Source organism: Rattus rattus, chromosome 12, assembly GCF_011064425.1.
Source record: "Rattus rattus isolate New Zealand chromosome 12, Rrattus_CSIRO_v1, whole genome shotgun sequence".
Taxonomy (NCBI): domain Eukaryota; kingdom Metazoa; phylum Chordata; class Mammalia; order Rodentia; family Muridae; genus Rattus; species Rattus rattus.
This window is the reverse complement of record NC_046165.1, coordinates 4,765,076-4,788,882: the sequence shown is the minus strand read 5'-3', so window position 1 is coordinate 4,788,882 and position 23,807 is coordinate 4,765,076. Positions and strand designations below refer to the sequence as shown.

At 42.6% G+C, this 23,807-nt stretch overlaps 1 protein-coding gene across 1 annotated transcript in view; it reads right to left on the bottom strand.

Moving 5' to 3' along the window:
- Positions 1 to 1,808: 1,808 nt before the first annotated feature.
- The window catches only part of Oxgr1 (oxoglutarate receptor 1), a 40,368-nt gene continuing 18,369 nt past the window's right edge, over positions 1,809 to 23,807 (bottom strand). The window contains exon 2 of the mRNA XM_032918385.1: positions 1,809 to 2,896. Within this exon, the coding sequence (XP_032774276.1) occupies positions 1,809 to 2,822 (1,014 nt within the window). The 5' untranslated portion in view covers positions 2,823 to 2,896. The remainder of the gene's footprint in view (positions 2,897 to 23,807) is intronic.

The following is a 23,807-nucleotide window of genomic DNA, read 5'->3' as shown; positions in this document are numbered from 1 at the left end:
CTTTCTGGTGCAGAAGTCCTGTGCCCCAGCTGTATTCGACTTCTGGTTTCCAAGCTTCCTTTTTCTCTCTAACCATTGTTGTCAATATACTAATGAATAAGTTGCATTTTCATGGGACAAATAACCAGAGGGTAATTGTTTTTAAGTTTATTAGCCATATCAACATATTCTTTAAGGTTTAAAAGATCTAAACCAGGTATTTCCTCAAATATTTATATTTACCAATTTATATTTACTGATAATTTAAGCCCACACACATAGTCCAAGAATGACTTCAGCAGTTTCTACAGGTATTGTTTTTATTATAACACTAAAAGATTACAATGCCTAAAGAGAATAATAATTTCCCCCTGGAAATTAAAACAATGTTAGTTTGATTTAGCACCTCACATATATATGATACTTAAACATAGTTCTACGTCATCAATATGTCTCTTCTTTCCCCAGGAAATGTTGACAATTACAATGTAACTCAATATGATTTACAAATTAAGCAATTGTTAAAGTGGCCTACAGCACTGAGAACACCTAGTGTCCAAGAGGACAACCTTGATGTCGTTCATCAGGAGCTCTATCCCTCAGTTGTTGAGTCAGGGTTTCTCATTGTGCTAGAGCTCACTAAGTAGGCCAGGTTGGCTGGTCCTCAAGCTCCAGGGACTTGCTTGTTTCTGCTGTCCAGAGCTGGGGTTCCAAGTGCATTCCTCTCTGCACCAGGATCCTTTGGTTAGGTTCCAAGGACTAGACTCAAGCCTTCATGCTCGTACATCAGGCATTTTTCTGGGCTGGGCCATTTCCCCAGCACCCCCTTCTGTGTCCTACCGTCTTCCTTCAGTCTGAAAAAATTAACTAGAGCTGAGAGGAAAACTCAGAACAACAATCTCAAATTTTAAAGGAAGAAAAACGTATAAAGATAATGAGTGGTAAAAAAAATTGAGAAAAGACATGATGCTTTTGGATAATATAAGATTTCAGTGAACACAGGCCCCAAAATCTGAAAGGACAGGTAACTGGGCATGAAGAATACTCTTGACTTTTGCTTGGTTCTAATTTGTCTGGGTCTTCCCATCTTGACATCAAAGCAGTAGGAGGTCCGGTGCTGGTATGCAAACACTAGTTTCTATGTGGAAGCAATTAATTCATGGCAGCAGAAATTTTCTGAGTTTCATAGTTTCTAATCTTATATATACTTTGACACTCTTGTGTCTCATCCTCTACCCAAAGTTCTCAACAAACTCATCGCAAAGATCTCCCAAGTGCCCTTGCCTATGGCTTTGGTTCATAATGACCTGAATACTCTGTAGTTACTTGGGGCTCCACTGAGAGGTGGTATTCAGGATTTCTTGGAAGTTATATACAAATTATCAGGGGGGGTTAATGGATTGATTCACTGATGCATGGATGGATTGATTGGTATTTGATGAATGTGTATGTGTGATGGATAGATGGGTTGATTGATATTTGATGAGTATGTAAGTGTGAATGACATGGCTGTTTGTGTCAGGGTGTGAATACAGGTTACAGCTCACATGTAGAGCTCAAAGGACAGCTTTAGGCATCGGAAACCTCCCCTTTTGTCTCCTGGGAAACAAGGTCTCTGAGGTTAGTCATTGTGTAGAGTTGGCCAGCTGGCCCTCGAGCCTTTAGGGATTCTCCTAGCTCCATGTCCGCCTCACCACAGAGGCACTGGGATTGCAAATACTTGCTACCACACACAGTTTAACTGGGCTCCAAAGATTCTATCTCAGATTCTCACATTTGCATGTCAAGAGCTTTGAGACATCTCCCTGGCTTTGATGAAATGGTGTGACTCAGGGGTTGTTTGAGCAACTGTCTTTCTTTGCTTGTTCAAGGTCCCCGATGGCTTTACATCTCACTGCGGAGCAGAATGCCTGCTGGAAGTTATTGCTGACGACGACATATAACAGCAGGTTGCCAAAGGTGTTGAGGGCAGCTAATGGCCTAGAGACAATGTAAGCTTCGTGGATGTGACTCTCGATGGAGCAGCTGATTGAAAGCAGGCGAGATTCGATCCGAATGACCCTCAGGATGTGGAAGGGTAAAAAGCATACATAGAACACAAGGAGGAGCAGGATCGTCAGCCTCCGAGCCTTCTGCTTAAAGCAGCTGTGGGTCCGAGGCCCGTGAGTCAGGGTGCTGATAATCGTCGTGTAGCAGAGTGTCACTATCAGCAAGGGCAGGCAGAAAGTGGTAGCGGTCAAAATGAGATTGTACCATTTGATAGTAGTGAGGTCATCTGAGCTGGTGAGGTCAAGGCAAGCAGACCTATTGGTCCGGGTGGTTGATGTGATCAGGAAAGTCATGGGCATGACAGCTACCAAAGAAATGACCCACACCCCAGCACAAGCTACCACCGCCCATCGAGTCTTCTGAATAGAAAAACAGCTCATCGGGTGAATGATCACAACGTAACGGAAGAGGCTAAAGCAGGTGAGGAAGAGGATGCTGCTGTAGAGGTTGAAATGGAAGCCAAATCGGATGAACTTGCACATGAAATCCCCAAAGATCCAGTTTTCACCGCTCGCGTAATAATGGATGAGGAAAGGGAGGCTGGTTAGATACAGCAAGTCCGTCAAGGCCAGGTTCAGCATGATGATGGTACTGCTCTTCCAAGGTCGCATCTTGAAAATGTAGATGGAAATCGCCACCGTGTTTCCCGGGAAGCCCACGAGAAAGATGATGCTGTAGATGATGGGAAGGTACTGCATCTTGAATGAGATTTGCTCATCAGTGCAGTTTTCCAAAGCAGTTATGTAATCCAGGAAATCAGAATCATTGGCTGGGCTGTCCAGTGTCTCAATCATGGCTCCTTTCTTTCATCTTGCAAGGAGATGGAAGAGGTTGGTTTGGCCATGGGAGTCCTGTGAAAATGAACTAGCTGAAAGAAAGCAGAAAGCATTAATGAAAACAATGGACTCGTGGGCATAGCTCTAACACCCAACTCTTCCTTTCTCTTCAGTCTCTAGAGAGAACCTGTGGAGAAGAGACTGGATCCCATGATGGTATTGGCGGCAGCTCCAAGTCAACAAGATAACCTGACACAAAATGAGAAGGTTAATGGTGTCTGAGGAAGGACACCCCAGTTTAACCTCTAACTTCCATAGGCACAGGCACACCGGTGCATGAAGGCACACATACACATATGTACACACAAACGCAGAATCACAAAAATGAAGCTGTCACGAATTGCAGCACTGTATGTGGGGTTGACCCAAAGTCAAATTTCAGCTCTCCCAATCTGTTTTCATTTCTTCAAAGAAGTGTGTCTGGGTGTCGATGAGTAGGTTCCTCAGGGCTTTCTTCCGCTCTTTAGGTCTGGGTAGGACACCGTTCTAATTTCTTAGTTCTGGCTTCTCTGGATTTCCTTTGAAAAGTTTGACAGCAAATTAAGTGTAGTATTTTGATTATTAAAAGAGAAGTGAGTTGTTATGATCTTATTATATGAATGTAATGTCTTGGATGTAAACTATGTCCACTTGCACATTTGCAGGGTAACCAGTATGTACTAATTCAGCAGCTTTTCATTCCCAGAAAATGAATACACACAGATGTATTAAACAAATGCAGGCAAATGCATGCAAATGTATCAAAGTCTGACACAGGAAACGGACATAGAACTATACCACAGGTAACAAACATACGTACTTTTTTAAGTAACAAGAAAGACGGTTGGCATATATCCAGTAATGTAATAAACACTCAATGACATTAAATGATTGCTAACCTATAAATCAATAGGTAGACCATAGGTTAAGACTACAGAGTTGACAGAGAGAGAGAAAGAGGGGATACTTCAGAAAAGTCACTGATGTGGGAATATTTTATCTGAATCCAGCAAGAAGGAGAATTTTTTTTCTAATTAAATGTCTCAGGTGGGGATTCTACTTCCTTGACAAATCACCATGACCAAGGCAAGTCATACACATGTTCAATTTGGTGCTTATGTTAGCAAAGGGTTAGAGTCTGTGATGGCAAAATAAAGGAGCAGTGAAGAGAACTCGGAATGCCCCTCCTTTGTCTTTAGAACCTTTAAGCTCACAGCCAGTGACTTTCCTCCTCCAAGAAGCCCATATCTCCTAATCCTTCCCAAACATTTCCACCAGTTAGGGACTCATCTTTAAACATAGTCTATAAGAGCCATTACCGTTCTAACTACCACACCGAGGAGGAAGGAATAACATCTAGTGGAAATGGGTCTGCATTCACAATGGTACTGGGATGCAGCAGATTTCAGGAGGTCCACGATCCTCGTAGCCCAGAATGGCTGTGTGCTAGCTAATTTCCATGTCAGCTGAGCACATGCTAGAGCCATCAGAAATGAAGAAACCTCAACTGAGGAAATTTCTCCACAAGAGTGTGTTGAAAATGCCGTTGGACATTTTTTTAATAAGCGTCCCATGTAAGTGGGCCCAGCCAATTGTGGGAGGAGCCACCCCTGGGCTGCCGGTCCTAGGATATATAAGAAAACAGACTGAGTAAGCTATGGGGAGCAATCCAGTAATAACACTCTTCCCCAGCCTCTGTATAAGCTCCTGTCTCCAGGGTCCTGTCTAGTTTGAGTTCCTGCCTTGGTTCCTGCCTGTGATTCAGCATACATAAGGCAAGCAAACCCATTCCTCCCTAAGTTGCTTTTGTTTGTGATGTATTATCTTTAAAAAAAAGTCTTATCTAAGACAGGCTGCTACTTTAGAGGACATTAGATGATTCTATGTTAGGGGATTGGTGTGTGTGTGTGTGTGTGTGTGTGTGTGTGTGTGTGTGTGTGTGTGATGTGTGGTGTGTGGTGTGTGTGTGTGTGTGGTATGTGTGGTGTGGTGTATGGGGTGTGTGTGTGTATAGTATGTGTGTGTGCTGTGTATGTGCATAGTGTGTTGGTGTGTGTGTGTATGTGTGTGTGTGTATGTGGTGTGGTGTGGTGTGTGTGTGTGTGGTATGTGTGGGTATGTGTGTATATGTGGTGTGGTGTGTGTGTGTGTGTGCGTGTGGTGTGTGTGGTGTATATGGTGTGTGTGGTGTGTGTGTGTGTATGTGTGTGTGTGGTGTGGGGTGTGTGTGTGTGTGTGTGTGGGGTGTGTGTGTGTGTGTGTGTGGTGTGTGTGTGTGTGTATGGTGTGTGTGTGGGGTGTGTGTGTATATGTGGTGTGGTGTGGTGTGGTGTGTGTGTGTATGTGTGTGTGGTGTGGGGTATGTGTGTATGTGGTGTGGTGTGTGTGTGGTGTGTGTGGTGTATGTGTATGTGTGTGGTGTGTGTGTGTGGTGTGTGTGTGCTGTGTATGTGTGTGTGTGTGTGTGTGTGGGGGGGTGTGTGTGTGTGTGGTGTGTGTGTGGTGGTGGTGGGTGTGTGGTGGTGTGTGTGGTGTGTGTGTGTGGTGTGTGTGTGGGTGTGTGTGTGTGGGTGGTGTGTGTGGGTGTGTGGGTTTGTGTGTGTGTGTGTGTGTGTGGGGTGTGTGTGTGTGTGTGTGTGTGTGGTGTGTGTGTGTGTGGGGGTGGTGTGTGTGTGTGTGTGTATGTGTGTGTGTGTGTGGTGTGTGTGTGGTGTATGGTGTGGGGTATGTGTGTGTGTATGTGTGTGTGTGGTGTGGTGTGTTTGTGTATGTGTGTGTGTGTGGTGTGTGGTATGGTGTGTGTGTATGTGTGTGTGTGGTGTGGAGTGTGTGTGTGTATATGTGTATGTGTATGTGTGTGTGTGTGTGTGTGTGTGTCTGTGTGTGTTTATGGCTAGGGAATGGATAGATGACTCTGCAGTTACTTTTGCAGAGGACCTGAGTTGGGTTCCCAAAACCCATGTGGGGGGCTCATAACTACTTGTAACTCCAGTTCCAGAGGAATAAAACACACACACACACACACACACACACACACACACACAGGATTTAAAGATAAAAATAAGTCTTTTAAAAAACTGAATGGCAGATAAGGAAAATAATTACGGCTGCAGCGCTGATGGCCGTGGCAGCTAATGTAGTGCTGAGACAGTCTATCATTTTACAGATCAGAAGTTGAGACATAGAGGAGACAGTTATGTGTCAAGGTCACCGCTAATTGATGGTGAGCAGGATCTACACTGAGACAGACTGGTCACAGGCCCTGGCTGTGTCTCAGTCAGTCGGCAAGGAGACATTCTCAAATGCCACATAACAAAGGTAAGGCTGATGTTGTCCCAGAAGAGCTTGGGAAACCAAACATTGAAACTATGTGACATAGAGTAAATATGAGTTACTAAATATGAGTAAGGCTACCTATTTCTCTGGGTGAAGCCTTAGTAGGGTACCTGGCTCCTGGCGAAGTGGAAACTCTCAGTGCTTGAGATTGACATCACTGTTATCTGACACTGCGTCTACTCCATCAGCCATTTCCCCATACGACTGACTGTATAAGTGTATCAAGACCGGCCGGCTTAACAAGAGCAGGAACAGCAGAATTCTCCCTTGTTATCTGGCCTCAGTCCCACTCTTGCAGACCTCACTTGGTCCAGGGGAGAGCAGAGGGGAGAACAGAAAGCATTTTTAGATTCATTAATTCCATTCTATGTTCTGCTGGAGCAAGACCTGTCCAGAGACAGGGGATTTGCCGCTGGTTGGTGCTAGGACCCAGAACAGAGGCTGGTGCCCCTGAGGTCCTGTACTGCCAGCAGAAAAGGAAGGCTTCTCCTGGGATGGAGAACTCAACCTTAATGGAGAGGAGTTGACAGAGCCAGTGCCACAGAATCAGATGCTACAAAACTGCAAGAATGTTGGGGCTAGAAAGAAAGGCACTGCAGTGTATTCCCTCCTCCATCACATGCACAAAGAGCAGGCAGTTATTCAAACCTGGGAGAAATCATTCCCATCTTGGAGTCCCTGAAGTTCCTCCCTCCCTGTAGAGTTCTTATCAAATGGACACCAACCCACTCAGATTCTTTCTGGAGCAAATATGTAAAGCTGGTTTTTGTAGCACCCAATAGATTTTTCAGTGAAATTTGGCTCCAAAGAAAGAGGGCAGAAGAAGAAGAGAGGAAGGAGGGAGGGGAATGAGAGAGGGGGTAGGGAGGAAGGGAGAGCTAGTGGAAGAGGGGCGATGAGGAGGGAGAGGTAAGAGGAGAGAGGGAAGGGGAAGGACTTAAAAGGAAAAGTTCTGGTGGTTAACCTGTTAATTCTTTCAACCCAGAACACAAATCACTTCATTTGTGCCTGACAGGAAGATACTCAGGGGGATTCAACAAACATTTGTTGATGATGTTAAAGAGCGATCACAATATCAGCAAAGCTCATAAACGCTGAAAATGGAAGGAGACAATGGCTGTCACTTAAAAAACAGAACTTGGCTCTTTAATAACCTAAAGAAAGGAACAGAATTACAATTCCTATCTTTGCCAAATAACCCCCCACCCCCAGGCAATGTTATGAGGACATTTTTAATAACAGAGAAAGGCAAGTTGTAGGTGGACACAACCACCTTTGTGTTTTGCAAAACAACTCAACTTAGCGTTTAATGGAGGCTGACTTAATGGTAAGAGAATGGGGGTTGCCTTCTACACTGAAACTCTTCCATAAGACCTTGCCTAAAATTATGTCTTGAGTTTGCAAAACATGTGTTACATTTAAACAACACACAGAAACCAGTCTGGGCAGCGAGCAGGGTAAAGGTCACAGTTTCTTTTCGTCCCCTAAGCCCAGGGTCCTGCACATTCTACTACCAAAATCTGAGGTGTTTGGCGGTCCACACCCTGGTGTTAAACTTGGAAGATATAGAAAATAATATGGCAGCACGCCAGGCGAAGGCCCTGTCTTAAGCCATAATGGCGGCTCCCAGATTTGAGTAGGCTGTTGACCACCTGGAACGAATGAGCTCTTCATTACCAGGAAATATTGGTACAGTGATTGTCAACACTGCAAATTCTGCTATGCATGGATGGGTGGGAGAAAATGAAGGCAAACACCCAATTCCTGTCACAATTTTATAGAGAAAAACCTTATTTCTGCCACCTTTTTGAGAATGACTGAAAAAAACACATTTCAGAAGACACAGCTGAGAAACCACTGTTCTCATGCCCTAACCCCTGACCCGACAGATGGGGATTCTGGAAGTCTCTAGGTAAGGACGTTTACCATGTTACCTACACAGTATCTATCTCTGTGCTGGCACTGAGATCACTTCTGCCGAGTGGTTCTCCCAGGGTACACACTGACTCCTTCTCCAACCATATCCCTCAGCTCCCCTGAGTCTTCTTTCATCCTGAGCGTTTCCGCTGTTGCTCCAATGTCAGAGCTGACTCTTCCTGTGGAGATATCTGCCTGGAGACTAAGCAGGTGAATACCGGCATCGTCGGACTTCCTCCACCAGCCTCAGAAACTCTGCTGCTGGGCTCAATGTTGGTTACCAAAGAGAATACACAAAACTGTCCTCATTCACGAAAAAAAAAAAAAAAAAAAAAAAAGCTCATCTTGGTTTTCCCCACTACGCATTTGAAAACTGATGGAAAGAACGATTTTAATCCCTCAAAAATGTGTGGCATGGAGATGTCATCCTTAAACTCAGAAGGAATCCCTCACCTTAGCCCTTCTAGATTTTTCTATGTTCTTCCTGCAGTGCTCACATTCAAATCAAAGTACAGAGCGATGCAGAACCATGCAACTCTAAACTTGGAGGGCGGTGATGGTTGAGAATGGAATACGAACTTTCCCTGAAAGATTGTACACTTCCTAGTGGTGTGAGTTCAGGGTGGTAAGTAGTGCTAATCTTCCCCATGCGCCTCACAGATAAATCTCTGACAGACTTAGGTTTTTGGTCCTCCTCTTATCTCCCCCCCTACCCCCGTCCTCTCCCTCCAGCTGCTTTCATGATAGCTCCTGTAAAAGAAGGGATGTGGGGTTGGGGATTTAGCTCAGTGGTAGAGCGCTTGCCTAGGAAGCGCAAGGCCCTGGGTTCGGTCCCCAGCTCCGGAAAAAAAGAACCAAAAAAAAAAAGAAGGAATGTGGCTCTCTCTGCTCTCTCTATAGCATGTATGAACCCAGGTCAAAGTGGAGTTATGACCTGGTACTTTCATTTCAGGAATTACATCCTTCATATACACCATGAGATATTTGAAGAAATATTTGTACACTTGTGTTCACTGCAGCAAGATTGACAATGGACGAGAGGCTGAAGGCACCCAACTGGCTATCAGCAGATGATGCATAAGTAGTACATGCCGTGTAGACAACGGTGTGTGTTTTGTCCTTAAAAAAAAAACAAAGAACTGACATATAACAACACGGAAGAAAGTCGGCTACTTATGAAAGGACAGGTGCTGTGTGGTTCTGCTGTTCTAAGTCCCCTAGAGTTCACACACATAGAGTAAGAGAGGTTTCCTGTGTCTGGGAGGAAGGGGCATAGGGGGTGATCAATGGATTAGAAGGATGGAGTTCCAGTGTTTCTAGAAAAAAAGAGTCCTGGGAATGTGGCGAGGGGACAGTAACCAAGGCAGGGCAGATGTACTTACTATCTTTTTCAGAGAGTTGAGATTAAATTTTGTATGTATTTCATCGTAATTTTAAAAATAAAATCTCACTGTTTATATATCCCTTAAGAAAGGATAATGAAAACTAGAGCAGTCCCATATGCAGGCCCATATAAAGCCAATGCACCGAGCCCCTGTTCTTACAGTACAGCCATTCTGGTTGCATCTGGACCATCTTAATGAAACCATTGCTTTATCAGACATGATGCACTGTAATCCAATACTCTAAACTAGTTCTACCAACAAAACAACCACTGTAAACAAACTGTCAGGAATATTAAAAAAATTTCAATGTTTATAAAAAGTACTTCTTTCTATAACTCAAAATTCCCAAACCATCATATCTCTTTGCAAGGGGAAAGAATTAATCAGTATAAATTAAAAGAGAAAACTATGATTTCTATATCTTTGAAAACCACACTTTCCAAAATCATTTCATTCTTTTAGACCAGATACGAAGCTCAAGATTGGAGGGTCAATGTGAAGGATTTACGTGAGGGTAGACGACAGCTCCTATTTAAGATTGGTCTCTTGCTCTGATTTAGAGAGCACTCTCTTCTCTCAAAGGAACCCCCAGTGGTACAGGATTCCTGCACTTACAGTCACAGCCCTGTAGAAGCCCAGGTGTCACCTGCTGTGTGCTGAAATTGCTCCTTTGAAGTAGGTCACAGGCTTATCTCCATGATGATCAATAGACTCCAACCTCTCTAATTAGAGAGCAAGGGCATCTTCGTGTCCTCTGTTCCCCGAACTCTGCAGAAAAGGCAAAGTTAAGTAGCCTTCTCTCAAGGGTCATTAATTATCAATCTGGGCTCAGTATGGAAAGAACAGGAGACTAATCTATGAGAAATAGCCTTAGATTTCATTCTGAGTTTTATGGAGAGAGAAAGAGAAGGTGGGGTCTACGTGTGGACCAGTCTGCTTCTCCCTCCTCTATCTATTACTACCCAACTTTTATGTGACCTTTAAACATGTTTCCAGTTCCAACTGTGTCTGACCATTTGTAGTCTTGCTTTATTGGTAGTTTTTGCTGTGTTTGATGTGATGGTGAGGAAATGCTCTCATGAGATTCTTCTTCATGACCTAAAGAAACTGAGTAGCATTTATTAGTATCTTTAAGGTGGATGCTATGTGAAAATGTACTGATTGAAAAAATTAAGTTTTTTTTTAAATCTACAGTACAGCAGGGAATAAATTCATCCTTGTAATGGATCCCAGGTTCCTGTGGTAGATCTGGCGAGGATGGAGACATTGAGCATAAGGCCTGAGATTTTGCTGAAAACCAGTTGATCTACGTGGGGAGAATGTACTCTGATCAGACATCTTTGAATTCATCCAGGAAACCAATGGATGGACAAGTCATGCTCTGAATGAGTCACTTTTAATTTGCTGAGATAAAACAATATGCCCAATGCAGTGTACCAAAAGATGGCCTTATCTGGCCCTTGTGGTTTCAGAGTGTTAGAGTCTGTGATGGCGGAGCAGAGGAGGCAGGGGGAAGACTGCAATAGCTGACAGTTCAGGAACCACAATCAGGAGGGAGAGGCATACGGGGGATGGCTGGAGGGTTTTCAGTCCTCAAGAATACCTGCCACGACATCTCAGAACCACGCCTAAGATTTATGGGGGCCATATCATTTAAACCACTACACTCTGCAGTAGGGAATTCCAAACTAAGTGGATCCTAGAGGTCAGCATCTAACAAGATCTTAAGGATTTGTTTTCTAGGAAAGTGAGCATGCTGTTGCCATGCATTATGAGTCACTTCTTCGGCCTCCATCAGCTTCATTTGTGCATGTATAAACGTCTCTAAACTGATGTGTCTTTGTGGCTACTTCTTAATTATAGCAAAGGGATTTATACAGACAACTTAGAATCTACTGGGAGAGAACTCTATAAGATGATCCATCCCTGAAGCAAGGAGAAAGAAAAGCAAAAAGAAATACAGACTAAAGATGTAGAGGACTGCAATGTAGCCCTGGTCTCTCAAGACCTCTAGGCAGGGACAACTCTATTAGATGATCTATCCCTGAAGAAAAGGAGAAAGAGAAGCAAAAAGGAATACGGACTAAGGATATGGAGGACTGCAATGTAGCCCCAGCCTCTCAAGACCTCTAGGCAGGGACACTTCTGCTCACATTGCCTGGTCTTAGCAGCTGTCCATAATCCTGGAAGAAAATTCTACAGCTCCTTGATGGCCCAAGGGCCATAACCGTGCAGACAACATGGCCAAGATCAGCCGCTCACTTAGGATAGAGCCTGGCCTCCTTGAAACACATCACCTTAGATTTGTTGTTGCTTTTAGGGGCAGAAAATACATTAAGCCTCACCTTCCCCAAGCACAGAAAGCAAAAGTTAGCCAGAGAATAAAGCCCTTTGCTTTTTCTAACACCAGACTCTCTGTTCGGAAGATTCCTCCCACCCTATCTTTTTGATGAGCCATGTGATTTTCTCAGACTTTAATAAAATAAAGCATGTTTTCCTAGAAACTCTTTTCCCTGTTCCAAATACTTAATTTTCTTGAATTCTGTGCCAAAAAATATAGCATTTATTTAATTTTGATCTGTTTTATATTTTAAACACAAAAAAATAGTTTTATGCACATAAGACTTGCCCAGTCAACAAGATGGAGAAAGCCATTTATAGTCTCCTCCGTGGATCCTACCTAGCACCTTAAATAGGTATAATCTGAGTTGCACAGCTCTATCCTCCAATTTCCTGAGTTCAGATGTTACATTCTTGCAAAAGATTGTCACAGAGGACTTTCTGGATTGTTGATGCCTCCTTCTAGAAGGAGGGTGGGAAGTCACTGGACTCTCATCTGAGTATCCAGCTAATCTCTCAGTCATTCATGTGTAATTCTCTAATTACACATGATCTCCAGGTCTCTAGGCTGGAAAAGACCGAAGGATGTGGAAGCTCCGTGTGCCCAGATGTGGGGAAGCCATCGTGCTGGGTGCCAACTTTTCAGTGTGTCTGTTTTGTGGTCACCTGTGCTCTGTAAGTACATATAATAAATTCGTTTGTTCCCCAGGAGACTTTGGTTGAAATCAAACGACGGTTTTTATTGAGACCTTAGGAGTATAGACATCGCCCAGAAAGAAAATTTTTACAACAGCATACAATAACAATAACTAGAACTTAGAATCTTATTCTTTCTCTTTGACTTTAACACAAAACTCTTCAGATATTAGTTTCTGATTGACATCAAATAGCTCCTCCCATCCCAGGCCAATAAGTGAGCAGATGAAGAAAAATATACAGAAATAACCGATAACGATTTAATGTAACTTAATAATTATATTTTTTAAAAAGATTACTTTGTAAATAAAAGACACTTAACATAATAAAAATTAAATTGAGTACTGGAGAGCTGCCTCAGTAGTAAAGTGGGGCAACTTCCTAGAAGTGCTGAGCTCTTGGTTCAACTCAAGAATGAGAAGGGGGAAAGGGAGGAGAAGGAAGAGGAAGAGAAAGAAGAGGAAGAGAAAAAGGAAGGAGTGAAAAAGACAAGTGGGAAGGATGGAGGAAGTCAGGAGGGAAGAAAAATAAACTGATATGTTTCATTTAGGAGATTAAGAAATCATTCGTGACCTTGAAACCCATTCATTCATGTGATAGAAGCCAAAGCCAGTTTCTAAAGTGAGTTGAGGGGTAAAAGGGGAAACTCAATTTGTTGGAAAAGATAAACTAAGTAAAAATGTTGCTTTATGGCTGACATGTTTTAAAGAAAAAAGTTAATTTACTCCTTCCTCTCAACAGAAGAAACTTCAGCATTACTCAACATAAAGGGTGATCAATAAGCCAGTGGAGGTGGAAAGCCGGAAAGATAAAAGATGCAGGGAAGGAAACAGTGAGAAGAGAAGTGTGACTCCTGAAATCAGAAGAGTGTGTTCAAACCCCACCTCAAACCTCCATAGTATCCTCCACTAGCTCTCACAGTCACCGTAAAATATGAACATTGTAAGACTACTTCAAACAACAAGAGAAACTCACACTCATAAAACATGGCTTTTACTAGATCAGGAACAAAAGGGAGAAGGGAAGAATCCCTCCCCTTTGAGACAGGAGAGAGGAGAGGGAAGGTCTGTAAGGACAGGTGGCTATGCTGTCTGCTCCCAAACCAGAAGCTTTACCCTCACAAAATATCAAAATTAGAATTAGATGAGAAGCTTTGGGAAATATCAAATGCTAAGCTCTCTGCAGAAATCCATTAATCAAAACTTTTGAAGGTGGGCCTAGTCTTAATATTTATTATCAGTCAACCAGTTATCACAATTGACAGGTCAAATTGAAAAGAATGATGTAATGGACTACTGATCATCAAGACATAGACATTTTCAAGACTACTGATGCCAAACACTGACAAATGTTAAAAACATCACATTGAGCATAAAAAGCCAGAAGCAAAGGAACTAAAATAGTATGATTCCATCTTAATTTTATCATGATGCAGGGTGGTGATCTAGGAAGTTAAAAATGAGCACAGAGGTTGCTTCCAGGAGAGGACAAAGTTGACCGGAAAGAGCAAAAGAAAGCCTTCTAGATTGATATAATTAATGTCCAATGGCCTGATTATGATATGAATTACTCAGAAAAAAAATGAGTCAGTACTCATTGAACCAGGAGCTTAATATCTGTGTGCTTACTGTATATAATTATACAATAATTAAAAAATAATTAATTCCAAGAAAGACCTGAATTAAGTGGCGTGGGAAGTAGATGGTATATATGGGGATTCCTACCAGCTTCCCAGGCAGGTATATGGAGATGTGAGAACTAGTAAATCGTCTGTGGGAACTGAGTGAGGCAGACTGGGCAAGGAAACATGTGGAAACTGAGGAAGGTTTGGAATTAGAAAGCAAGGTTAAATGTCTACAGCTTCGTCTCTTGAGGCATAATTGTGGGTTGCAGGCACCAGAATAAAGCCTAGGGATTTGCATATCAATGAACCCCCTCTGGTTTTTCTCCTACTCTAACATTAGGGCACTTACAGAGTAAAGGGCTCACCTGAGGCTGAAACTTCAGTCAGAGAGGGTAGGGATCAATGGTAGGAGATCCACAGACTATGAGGGTAGCTGTGTTTTTTCACAGAGACAGAAGTTGGGAAAACCAGCCACTTGATGACCAGAATAGACAGGTGTCCACATCAACCTGAGAAGAGGATTTACAGCTCTAGTGTGTAAATAGACCAGCTTGGGAAATCAAGAGGAAGAGAAGGAAGGAATTTGAAGTCTCTGGTGAATCCAAGGACCAATGTGTGCGTTTTGGGTAGCCTCTAGTGCTTTTTAAAAGATGATTACTTTGAAATGGACCAAAAACAGATGGGAAGATTGATAATTTTTATGAAAAAAATTACCAAAATGTTACATGTACAAGTAGAACCCAACATGCATCAGAGATGGGTCTTAAAGAGGCTTTACAAAAGTGGAGTTGATTTTTAAGAAAGAAATTTCAGAGCCAGGTGTAGTAGCACACACCTTTATCTTAGCACACAGGAGGCAGAGGAAGGTAGATCTCTGCATATTTGAGGCCAATCTGGTCGACACACTGTGTTGTAGGACAGCCAGGGTTATAGGTACAGTCCCTGTCTCAGATAGATGGATGGATGGATAGATGGATTGATGGATGGATAGATAGATAGATAGATAGATAGATAGATAGATAGATAGATAGATAGATAGATATAGATGGATGGATGGATAGATAGATAGATAGATAGATAGATAGATAGATAGATAGATAGATAGATAGATAGATAGATAGCAGATTTATACAATACTGATTTAAGCAAAAGCATGAAAGCTTAAAGTGGATATAATGTTTTCCATTTATGAGAGACAGTTTCTAAAAGTACAATGAAAACTTGAAGACTGATTTTTTTTCTCTCACCTCATCCTGGCGATAAAAGCTAAACTGTCATGAATCCTTCCACAACACATAGAGCACTAAGTGGCAGCTCACTCCACACTGACAGAAACCCAGCCCCAGCCAACAGCTTGACTACAGCCTGGTATGAGGCAGAGTGTCAGTGAAGCCAGCAATATCCCTGAATTCGGGGATACAGCAAGACCATCAGTGTGTCCACAGAGATCCCCTAGAAGTGATGGGATGGAGAAGGGTAACAAAGCCATCTCAAATGTGCTTAGCACCTCTTTGACCACTAGAGTACATGCTGAGCATATTATTAACTCAAATGTTGTATCGGCAAGTTTCTGCTGAGGAACACCAATGTCCTAGGAAATGAAAAAGGAGCTAAGATCTTCTGTCATTCTGAAGACAACTCCTTTGCATTTATAATTTTATGCGTATATTTCCACTACTTCCATTTTGAGTCATAGAGATTCCATGTTGTGTTTTAGTCATCTGTTCAGTGTCTTACCTTCCACTGGTCTAACATTTTCTCTACTTACTTTCTTTTTTTGGGTGTTTGAAACGGTAGCACCTGCTTTAACTATGAATGATCTGGATTACTTAAACCATCACCTAGTTTAAACGGAAGAGGAACGGATTCACTAGCCAATGCTAATCTGTCTTCTACATGGGAAGCTTGACAAACACTAACAGACCTCAGTCTTCCTTTTGCCTCCAGAACCCTCTACACACCCAGACATTCACCAGTGTTGACCTGACTCCATATTCTTCCCGTTACCAAGATACACATAGAGTAATGTGTGACGTTCGTGAGCTACAAACTATATTACTAACACAGCGCAGGATGGCAAAGGCAAAAGCAAAACAACAAAAGCAGAGCTCTGCCCATCCTAGCTTCTGTAGCCCCACCTATCCTGTTGCTATAGGAACAGACCACCAAATACACTGTGCGCTGTGTGGTGCTCAGCGCTTCAGATCCTCCTGTGCAGAATAACCAGTGTTTGTATTTTCTAACAGTAGCCAATGCCTACTACATGAAGTTCATCTAACATGGAAATAAGACTTGTTGACAGAGATCCCATCTCTGTTTCTATTGCACTGGCCTCTTCGGAGAGCACGGGGTCATGCTGCTGAAATGTACTTCTCTGTCCAACTAACATTCTGTTAGTCTTCACCCTCAGTGACCACAGCCAGATCTCACCATCACTACCGTCTTTGCCTCGAGTCTTGCATTTGGATAAAAATGGTTCAAGGGCACGCAGAACCTGGTCTGTGGTTTCTTTGTTGGGGGATTTTCAATCTCTTCCTCTTGACCTTTCGTATAGCTTTCATGATTAATTTTTTCCCAGGGCTCTGTTGACATAACAGACCACTGTACCAACCTATTAACCTTTGAAAAATCAAAGTTGAAATCTGATCTGAGTAAGAAACTCAAAATAGTTTTCAACTAGCCTGGAGTTTATGAACAAGATGCCTGCCAAGTCCATCTCATGACATGGCCTTCTCCATTGGGGTGTAGATGAGCAGATGTGAACATGAGGGACTGGAAGAGGGACTGGTATTAACTCAGAAGGAAAGATAGCATCCTGTTCAATCTCAACACAGTTTGTCTGAGTGTTTACGTGTGGAATAAACACAAGTAATTGAACTACAGTAGCTATTTATTGATTTCTCTGACTTCTCCCACAGTCCTCTAGAGTCTCGACCCCCTTTTTCTGATTTTAATACTGACATATGATTGTTAATTATCATTATTAAGCTGTTTATTGCTCCTCCCTCCCTCATTGCTTCTGAACGGCATTTTACTAAATTGGATTTTTTTCTAAGACATCCTTTTAAATTCTAAATCCCGCTCTGATCCAGATTATGAGTTTAACTGAATCCAGACTTTTGCTAAATGCCCATGAGTGCATGGTGATAATTGAAGACGCAGACTATGCCTGCGTGATGATAATTGAAGACATAGTGTGTGCTCCATTTGGCTAATCTATGCTCAGAGAATACCAACTCGTGCACATAAGCCCATTTCCAAAGATGGTGTATTTCTGGCCACTTCCGAGCTCCCTCAGCCTTTCTCCCATGTCAGAGCAGACTAATGGCCTGTGATCTCAGAAGTCCTCCCAGCTTCTGTACCTGGGCTTTCAATCTTTAATTTTAACTAAGGGCGGCCAGGTCGCGGAATCTCCAAAGCATTACTCTTTGAAGAAAGATTCCTATTTGTTGCTGTATTATGTATTCATTTGAAAAGGGTTACGCTGATGCTCTGTTCCCTTGGACCTGCTTTCAAGCCTGCTTTCCTGTAGCTCCTGTGGCTCTGTCCCCATGACTCTCATGAGGGAGGACAGCAGTGGGCACGAGAGTCTGTGAAGGTGAAAGGGAGCAGGGCAAGAGTGTCCTCCTGAAAACCAACCTCCCAGAGCAATCACGATGAAAAGGGAAACCTCGGTCTGTGATGTTGAGCACCCTGGGCTTTCAGCCACTTTCCCTTCAAAGGAACTGAGCTCTGGACAGCGTTCTTGTCTGACATTAAAATGGACTACACATGGTATCTTTTGGACCATGGACTCGTGCACTTCCTTGAGCAGGGTCAGTGAAGTAACTTCGAAATGAAGATGTGAGCTCATAGGTTAATGTCCAGAAGAGTATCTCCATAGAATTAAATACAAAGCTTCCCTTCTTCACAGTCTGTCTTGGCTCCTGTCATCATGCGCTTCACTTCCCCATTTTGGTTTATTTTATGTCATCCTAACCTAAAGGAAAGTTAGCATTGTAAATTATTAACGTTCGATTTACTATCCAGCTTTCTACCGTGCTGTGCCATCTTTAAATGTACATAGGATACCACTTATTTAACCTACAGGAAATATTCTCAAGATGATACGAGTAATGTTTCTTGGGGTGTGTGTGTGTGTGTGTGTGTGTGTGTGTGTGTGTGTGTGTGTGTCTGTGTGTGTGTTGCATTCCTGTGTGCCCAGATGCCCATAAATGTGCGGGTACATGTATACATGCAAGTGGAAGCCGGTCCTTGGATGTCGCTCTTAGAAGTGCAATGAACCTCCTTTGACACAGAGTTCCTCCCAGGTCTAATCTCACTGGTTAGACTAGATACACTGCCATTCTAGAGAGCTCTAGGGATGCTCCTGTCTCTACATCCCCAACTCTGGTGCTGCACCATGTTCTTCACCTGGGGTTTCCCCTGGGCCTCTAACACAGACCCTCAAATTGTCATGTAAGCATTTAACCAATGACCACCATGTTCTCACCATGGCAAGCCTTTCTCCAAAGCCCATGCATGTATAATGGGAAAACTATGCAAGATCAGTGCAGAATATTTTTATTTTCCACATTTGCATCCCCCACTAAGGCCATCTTTGACTTACAGATGAGTAAATAAAATCTGAAAGCAACATCAGCTCCAGATTGCTCCATTCTTCCCTTCATCCACGTCACCATTATTTTTGTAAGTTAATCACCTGTCCAGTCAGGGAACTCACAAGTAAGACAGGCTAGGGTACAGATCCTCACTCACAAAGATTTCTTAGATGACATTAGCTTCTTTCTTTATTTAAAGAAAGCACTGGATTACACAGAAAGCATAGCTTGTGCAGACCGTCTGTGTACCTTCTTAAGTCACATATTTACCTGGGAATCGCTTTGTGTTTCCTGGAACTCTAAAGCATTGCGGTATCAGAACTCTTTGCTCGCTGGGCACAGTGAATGGTTCTTGAGAACAGGGCTGTAAAGAACTGGGCTAGATATGCACATTGGATTCACCTGCTCTGTCTGCTCATGCCCCACTGTCCCATCATATTTAACTTACAAACCTACATTCCAAGATGACAGCATGTAGAATTTCCAGACAATAGCATCAGAACATTAAATCAAGCAAAGAACCATTTTAATCACAGTACTTTGGGATCAGGTTGCACAACCAGTAAGTTAGCCCTGGGCTTGAGTTAAGGAATCATGTTTGGCCGACTTAAGTTCGATCTGAACGAATCTATCAAAATTAAGCACATTTTTACATTTTCACAAATGTCAAGTGGGGAAAGCACGCAACATTGTTTCTGTAGACCAAAAAAACATAAAAAGTGGTCATCACTGAGATTGTCTGGGTAGCATCTGTCACCTCTGGTTCCTTTCCTTACGCTACAGAATCATCTGAAAAGCTCAGTGCTATTGGGATGACCGACCACTGGCTTCTCAATGCACAAAAGCTTCAAATGCCTCTTTTCTCATGTTGAAAAGCTGACACGCTATTGGCCACTGCACTGTAGGCCAGCACAGTGACTGTTTGGAATATGCCAAAGCAGAGTGAGTCTGCGACAAAGGGAGTTTTATATTCCTTCCATTACACATATATATATGTACACACACACACACACACACACACACACACACACACACACACACATACACACACACACATAGAGTCTCACCTGACCCAGCCTGTCCTTGTAACTCCTATGTGTCCATGACAGATATGGGTTACTGGTCCTCCTTCCTCTGTCCCCAAAGCTCTGAAGTTGCAGGTATGGAATATCACATCCAGCTGTAATTCAAGATTTTTAAAAACTAAATACTTCCAACCAAGGAAGACACTGCGATGTAACAAATCATCAGTCCTCAGACACCGTGAGACAGTCACCAAGGACTTAGTACTTAGTCATTTCACAGAATGTCCTCACTACTTATCGATAGAGATAATCAGGAGTGATATGTATGTACATGTTCCTCTTGGGAGCTGCATTCCATCTGCATCTTTTTCCCTGGGCACCATGGACAGCATGGGACACAAAAACTCATCCCTTCTCAGAAGCACGGGATATGAATAGGTTTCAAGGTGAAAGTCCCACTGACCATCCTTCTCTTTGTGCCTTTGTGCACTGACCCCCTAACTACATATACATGCAGAGATTAACATAGACCCCCGCTATCCCTGACAAGTCTCTCTGTATGACTTATACTTTGCATGTTGCAGGGTACCAAAGAATCCTTGCCTGAAGCAGAGTGAGTTCAGTGAGCAGGGCTGATTCTGTGACATTGTAGAAAGGGTGTATCTGCATTCTGTCTTGTGAACCCACAGGGGGAAACTTCCCGGACACCTTGTGTTTTCTGTGCCTATTGTCCCATAGATAAAGTGGGTCATGCATATTGATCCTGCTGAAGAGTACCTGAGTAACTCGAGCAAGGGAGCCGTTGAGTTGAAAACAAACCTGTGATGCTATTGAGTTGGGCGCTGCATTTTCCTAGTGGGGTGACCCTTACGCAAGTCATTTAATCCTGAGCATTCCTGTTTTCTTAAGAAAAAATAATTTCCTTCTGCTCTGTAGAGAGACAGAACACGTTTTAAAACCACAGATATTAAAACACAGCATAAGGAAACCATTTTGAGGACCATTAGAATGCCATGTGTCCATAACTGAGCCAGGCCATAGGGAATCAAAGCATGCAAGGTTCCATGCCTGTCTGTAACAAACTCATGATGGAGTTGTCAGAAATATCTGATACACAACATAATTTTATTTCATATCAATATAGTATATACTATTAACTACAAATACACTTTATATTGTGATGTTGGGTCTATCCCTGCTCTCATCTTACATGTGAGGTCATAAGGCACAAAAACTTTGAATAACCTCACGCTGGGACTGAATAGGACACATCTAATGTATGAAACCCATGAAGACCAAGTACAGAGCTCAGACTTCACTTTGGCTTTGTGACCTGCCCTCTTCCTGTGACTAAATGTATAATCCAGACAATGACTCTCAGACTTGCTTCTGAAAAGAGCAATGTGATAGGCCTTCCAAGGCTTCTGTCTGAGCATCTTCCCCTTTGGTGTCTTATTCTAGTGGTAGGCTAAGGTGCTGAGGTAGCCCAAGCATAAGAGCGAATCCTCACTGTGTTTCTCTGCATCTGTCAGTCTGTCAAAATGCATGGGTCTTTGTGATCGCCTTCATGCAACACTGAAGATAGAGTACTCTTAAACCTACTGGAGGTGACCTCTCTAAGAATGTCTCAAAAAACTATGACATACACAACAACAGCCCATCTATTCAGGGTATTCAGTCAACTCATCCCATATTTAGTAAATTATCCCATAGGGACTTGCTTTCCCATAAGTTCTTACTCAAAAGCTCTGGACCATTGCATAGATCCTATGAAGCAGAAATTTGTGTCACACATGAAAAAGAAACAAAAAACCAATTGTCATACAAATAAAGACAGATGACCTGAGGCTAAAAAGATGGCTAAGTGTGTAAGAGCACTTGCTCAATCTAGAAAATGACCCAGGTTCAGGTCCCAGCACCTTTATGGTGGCTTACAACTGTTTATAGCTCCAGTTCCAAGCAATCCAACACTCTTATCTAACCTTGGAGATTGCTATGTGGTACACATATCTATTTTCGGGCAAAACATTCAGATAGATGATAGATAGATAGATAGATAGATAGATAGATAGATAGATAGATAGATAGATAGATAGATAGATGATAGATATAGATAGATAGATAGAGATAGAGAGATAGAGATAGATAGATAGATAGATAGATAGATAGATAGATAGATAGATAGATAGATAGATAGAATAAACCTTTTAAAAAGAAAGAAAAATGTCAGTTTACCCAGTAAGACTCTTCCGGAGTAGGATGTGACAAAACTTGATGTCTTTTGGTGACTTCTGCTAAAATCAGCACATCCTTGACATGATGCCCCATTTTAGACTCCCCTGATGACTATCTTTATCTCAGCTCAGTCACGCTTCCAAACATTCTAAGAACTTGGACAGCAACTGTGAAACCCCATAAAACTCCTGATATCAGAAAATGGAACATTTTCTGCGAATGCCTTTATGAGGTTTGTCGTGAGTTTTCATTTACTGTTGAGATACTGGGGGCAGGTCTGTTCAATCAGACTCCCAGAGCTGGGAAGCAGCAGATGGTAGATCCCTGTGGCCTTTGACCTGGCCAGTGCCACTTAATCAGGGAGCCCGAAGTTACAGTGAGAGACATTGTCTCAAAAAAAAAAAAAATCAACAGAGAGAGCTCTAAGGGGTCACAACTGAGATTGACTCCTGACCTCTACACACATGCACAATGGATGCACACACACACAAACACACACACATACACATGCATACACAGACACACATGTACACATATATGCACACACATACACACACACATACACACACACACACACACACGGGGGGGGCAGGGAGGAAAGAGGGAGGAAGAGAGGAAAGGAGGGGGTTAGAGGGAGAAAAGGAAGACAAAGATTAGGTGATCTCATGATTAGTAAAGATTTGTCTTACACACTGGTCTGAGTTTCTTTTCTCTTTGCCTGTCCCAATACTTAGCACTCCTTAGCCATACAAGGTGGGGCAGTTAAAGCAAGAAGTCAGTGGACATCTTAGGGGATCACACTGCTCAGGCATCAGTAGAACCCATCAATTGCCTTGTAATTTGCACAGTACCTTGGCAGACTTCTGGCTTTTCAAGCTGCTGCTCCCTCTCCTTCGGACCAACTCTTGTGAGTTCTGAAGAATCATGTGCTTAAAGAAATGGGACTGCCCTGCGTGTCTGTAGCCTCCTAAAGACTAGTTCCTGGAGCCACGGGCTCCGGTTTAATCTGGCTGTCTTCTAGAATGGATCCTGGTTTATATTCAATTTTATTATTTTCGTTTTAAAACCTAGCCTGTTTAACAAAACCAGCATAAATTACCCCCGATGACCCTTCGCTTTGCGTGGCCGGAGAGCAATAAAAGATTCCAACACAGACAGGTTAGAGGCAGCAGAAAGCGCTTGTGTGCAACACTGCAGTCCAGGGTTGACTATTGGTGCTGTTGATGCTTGTCAGGGAACACTGTGCTATAACATTCCTTTTAACTGTGTGTTCTGTTTTCACTTCTCAGTGTGTTTCTAAGGATACTGAAAATACATTCCTTTGGATTTAAGTTGGAGGAATATTAAAAGTGCATCCTTTGATTTGAGTTTATTTATGGGATTGCAGATTTTCCTTCTCATCCCCAGATGCAGAATTATCCTATGCTATTCTTTTCACCAAAGAAGGCTAGATATTACCCTGCCAGTGGGTCAGCCCACACCCCCTTTGGTGTCATTTCTGTGGAAGCATATGATGAAATTCCCAAGAAAATGTAAGAAAGAGCCATGATTTGGGGACTTTTCTGGGCTATGTTCAGAAAATGTTACCTTATGTGGTTTATAACAAATGTATAAATAGCATGTAGAACTCTAGATGTCTCCAGTGTACACCCATTTTAAAAGAGAATTCTATCGAAGTCTGCTAATAATTTATGTAGTATCTCCATACTCCTTTAAATCAATAAAGAAAAAATAATAAAGAAAATTTTAGAGGCAAACAAAAACAAGCACTGGGTTGTGCCCAAGGATGGTTGGTTGCCTGGGAA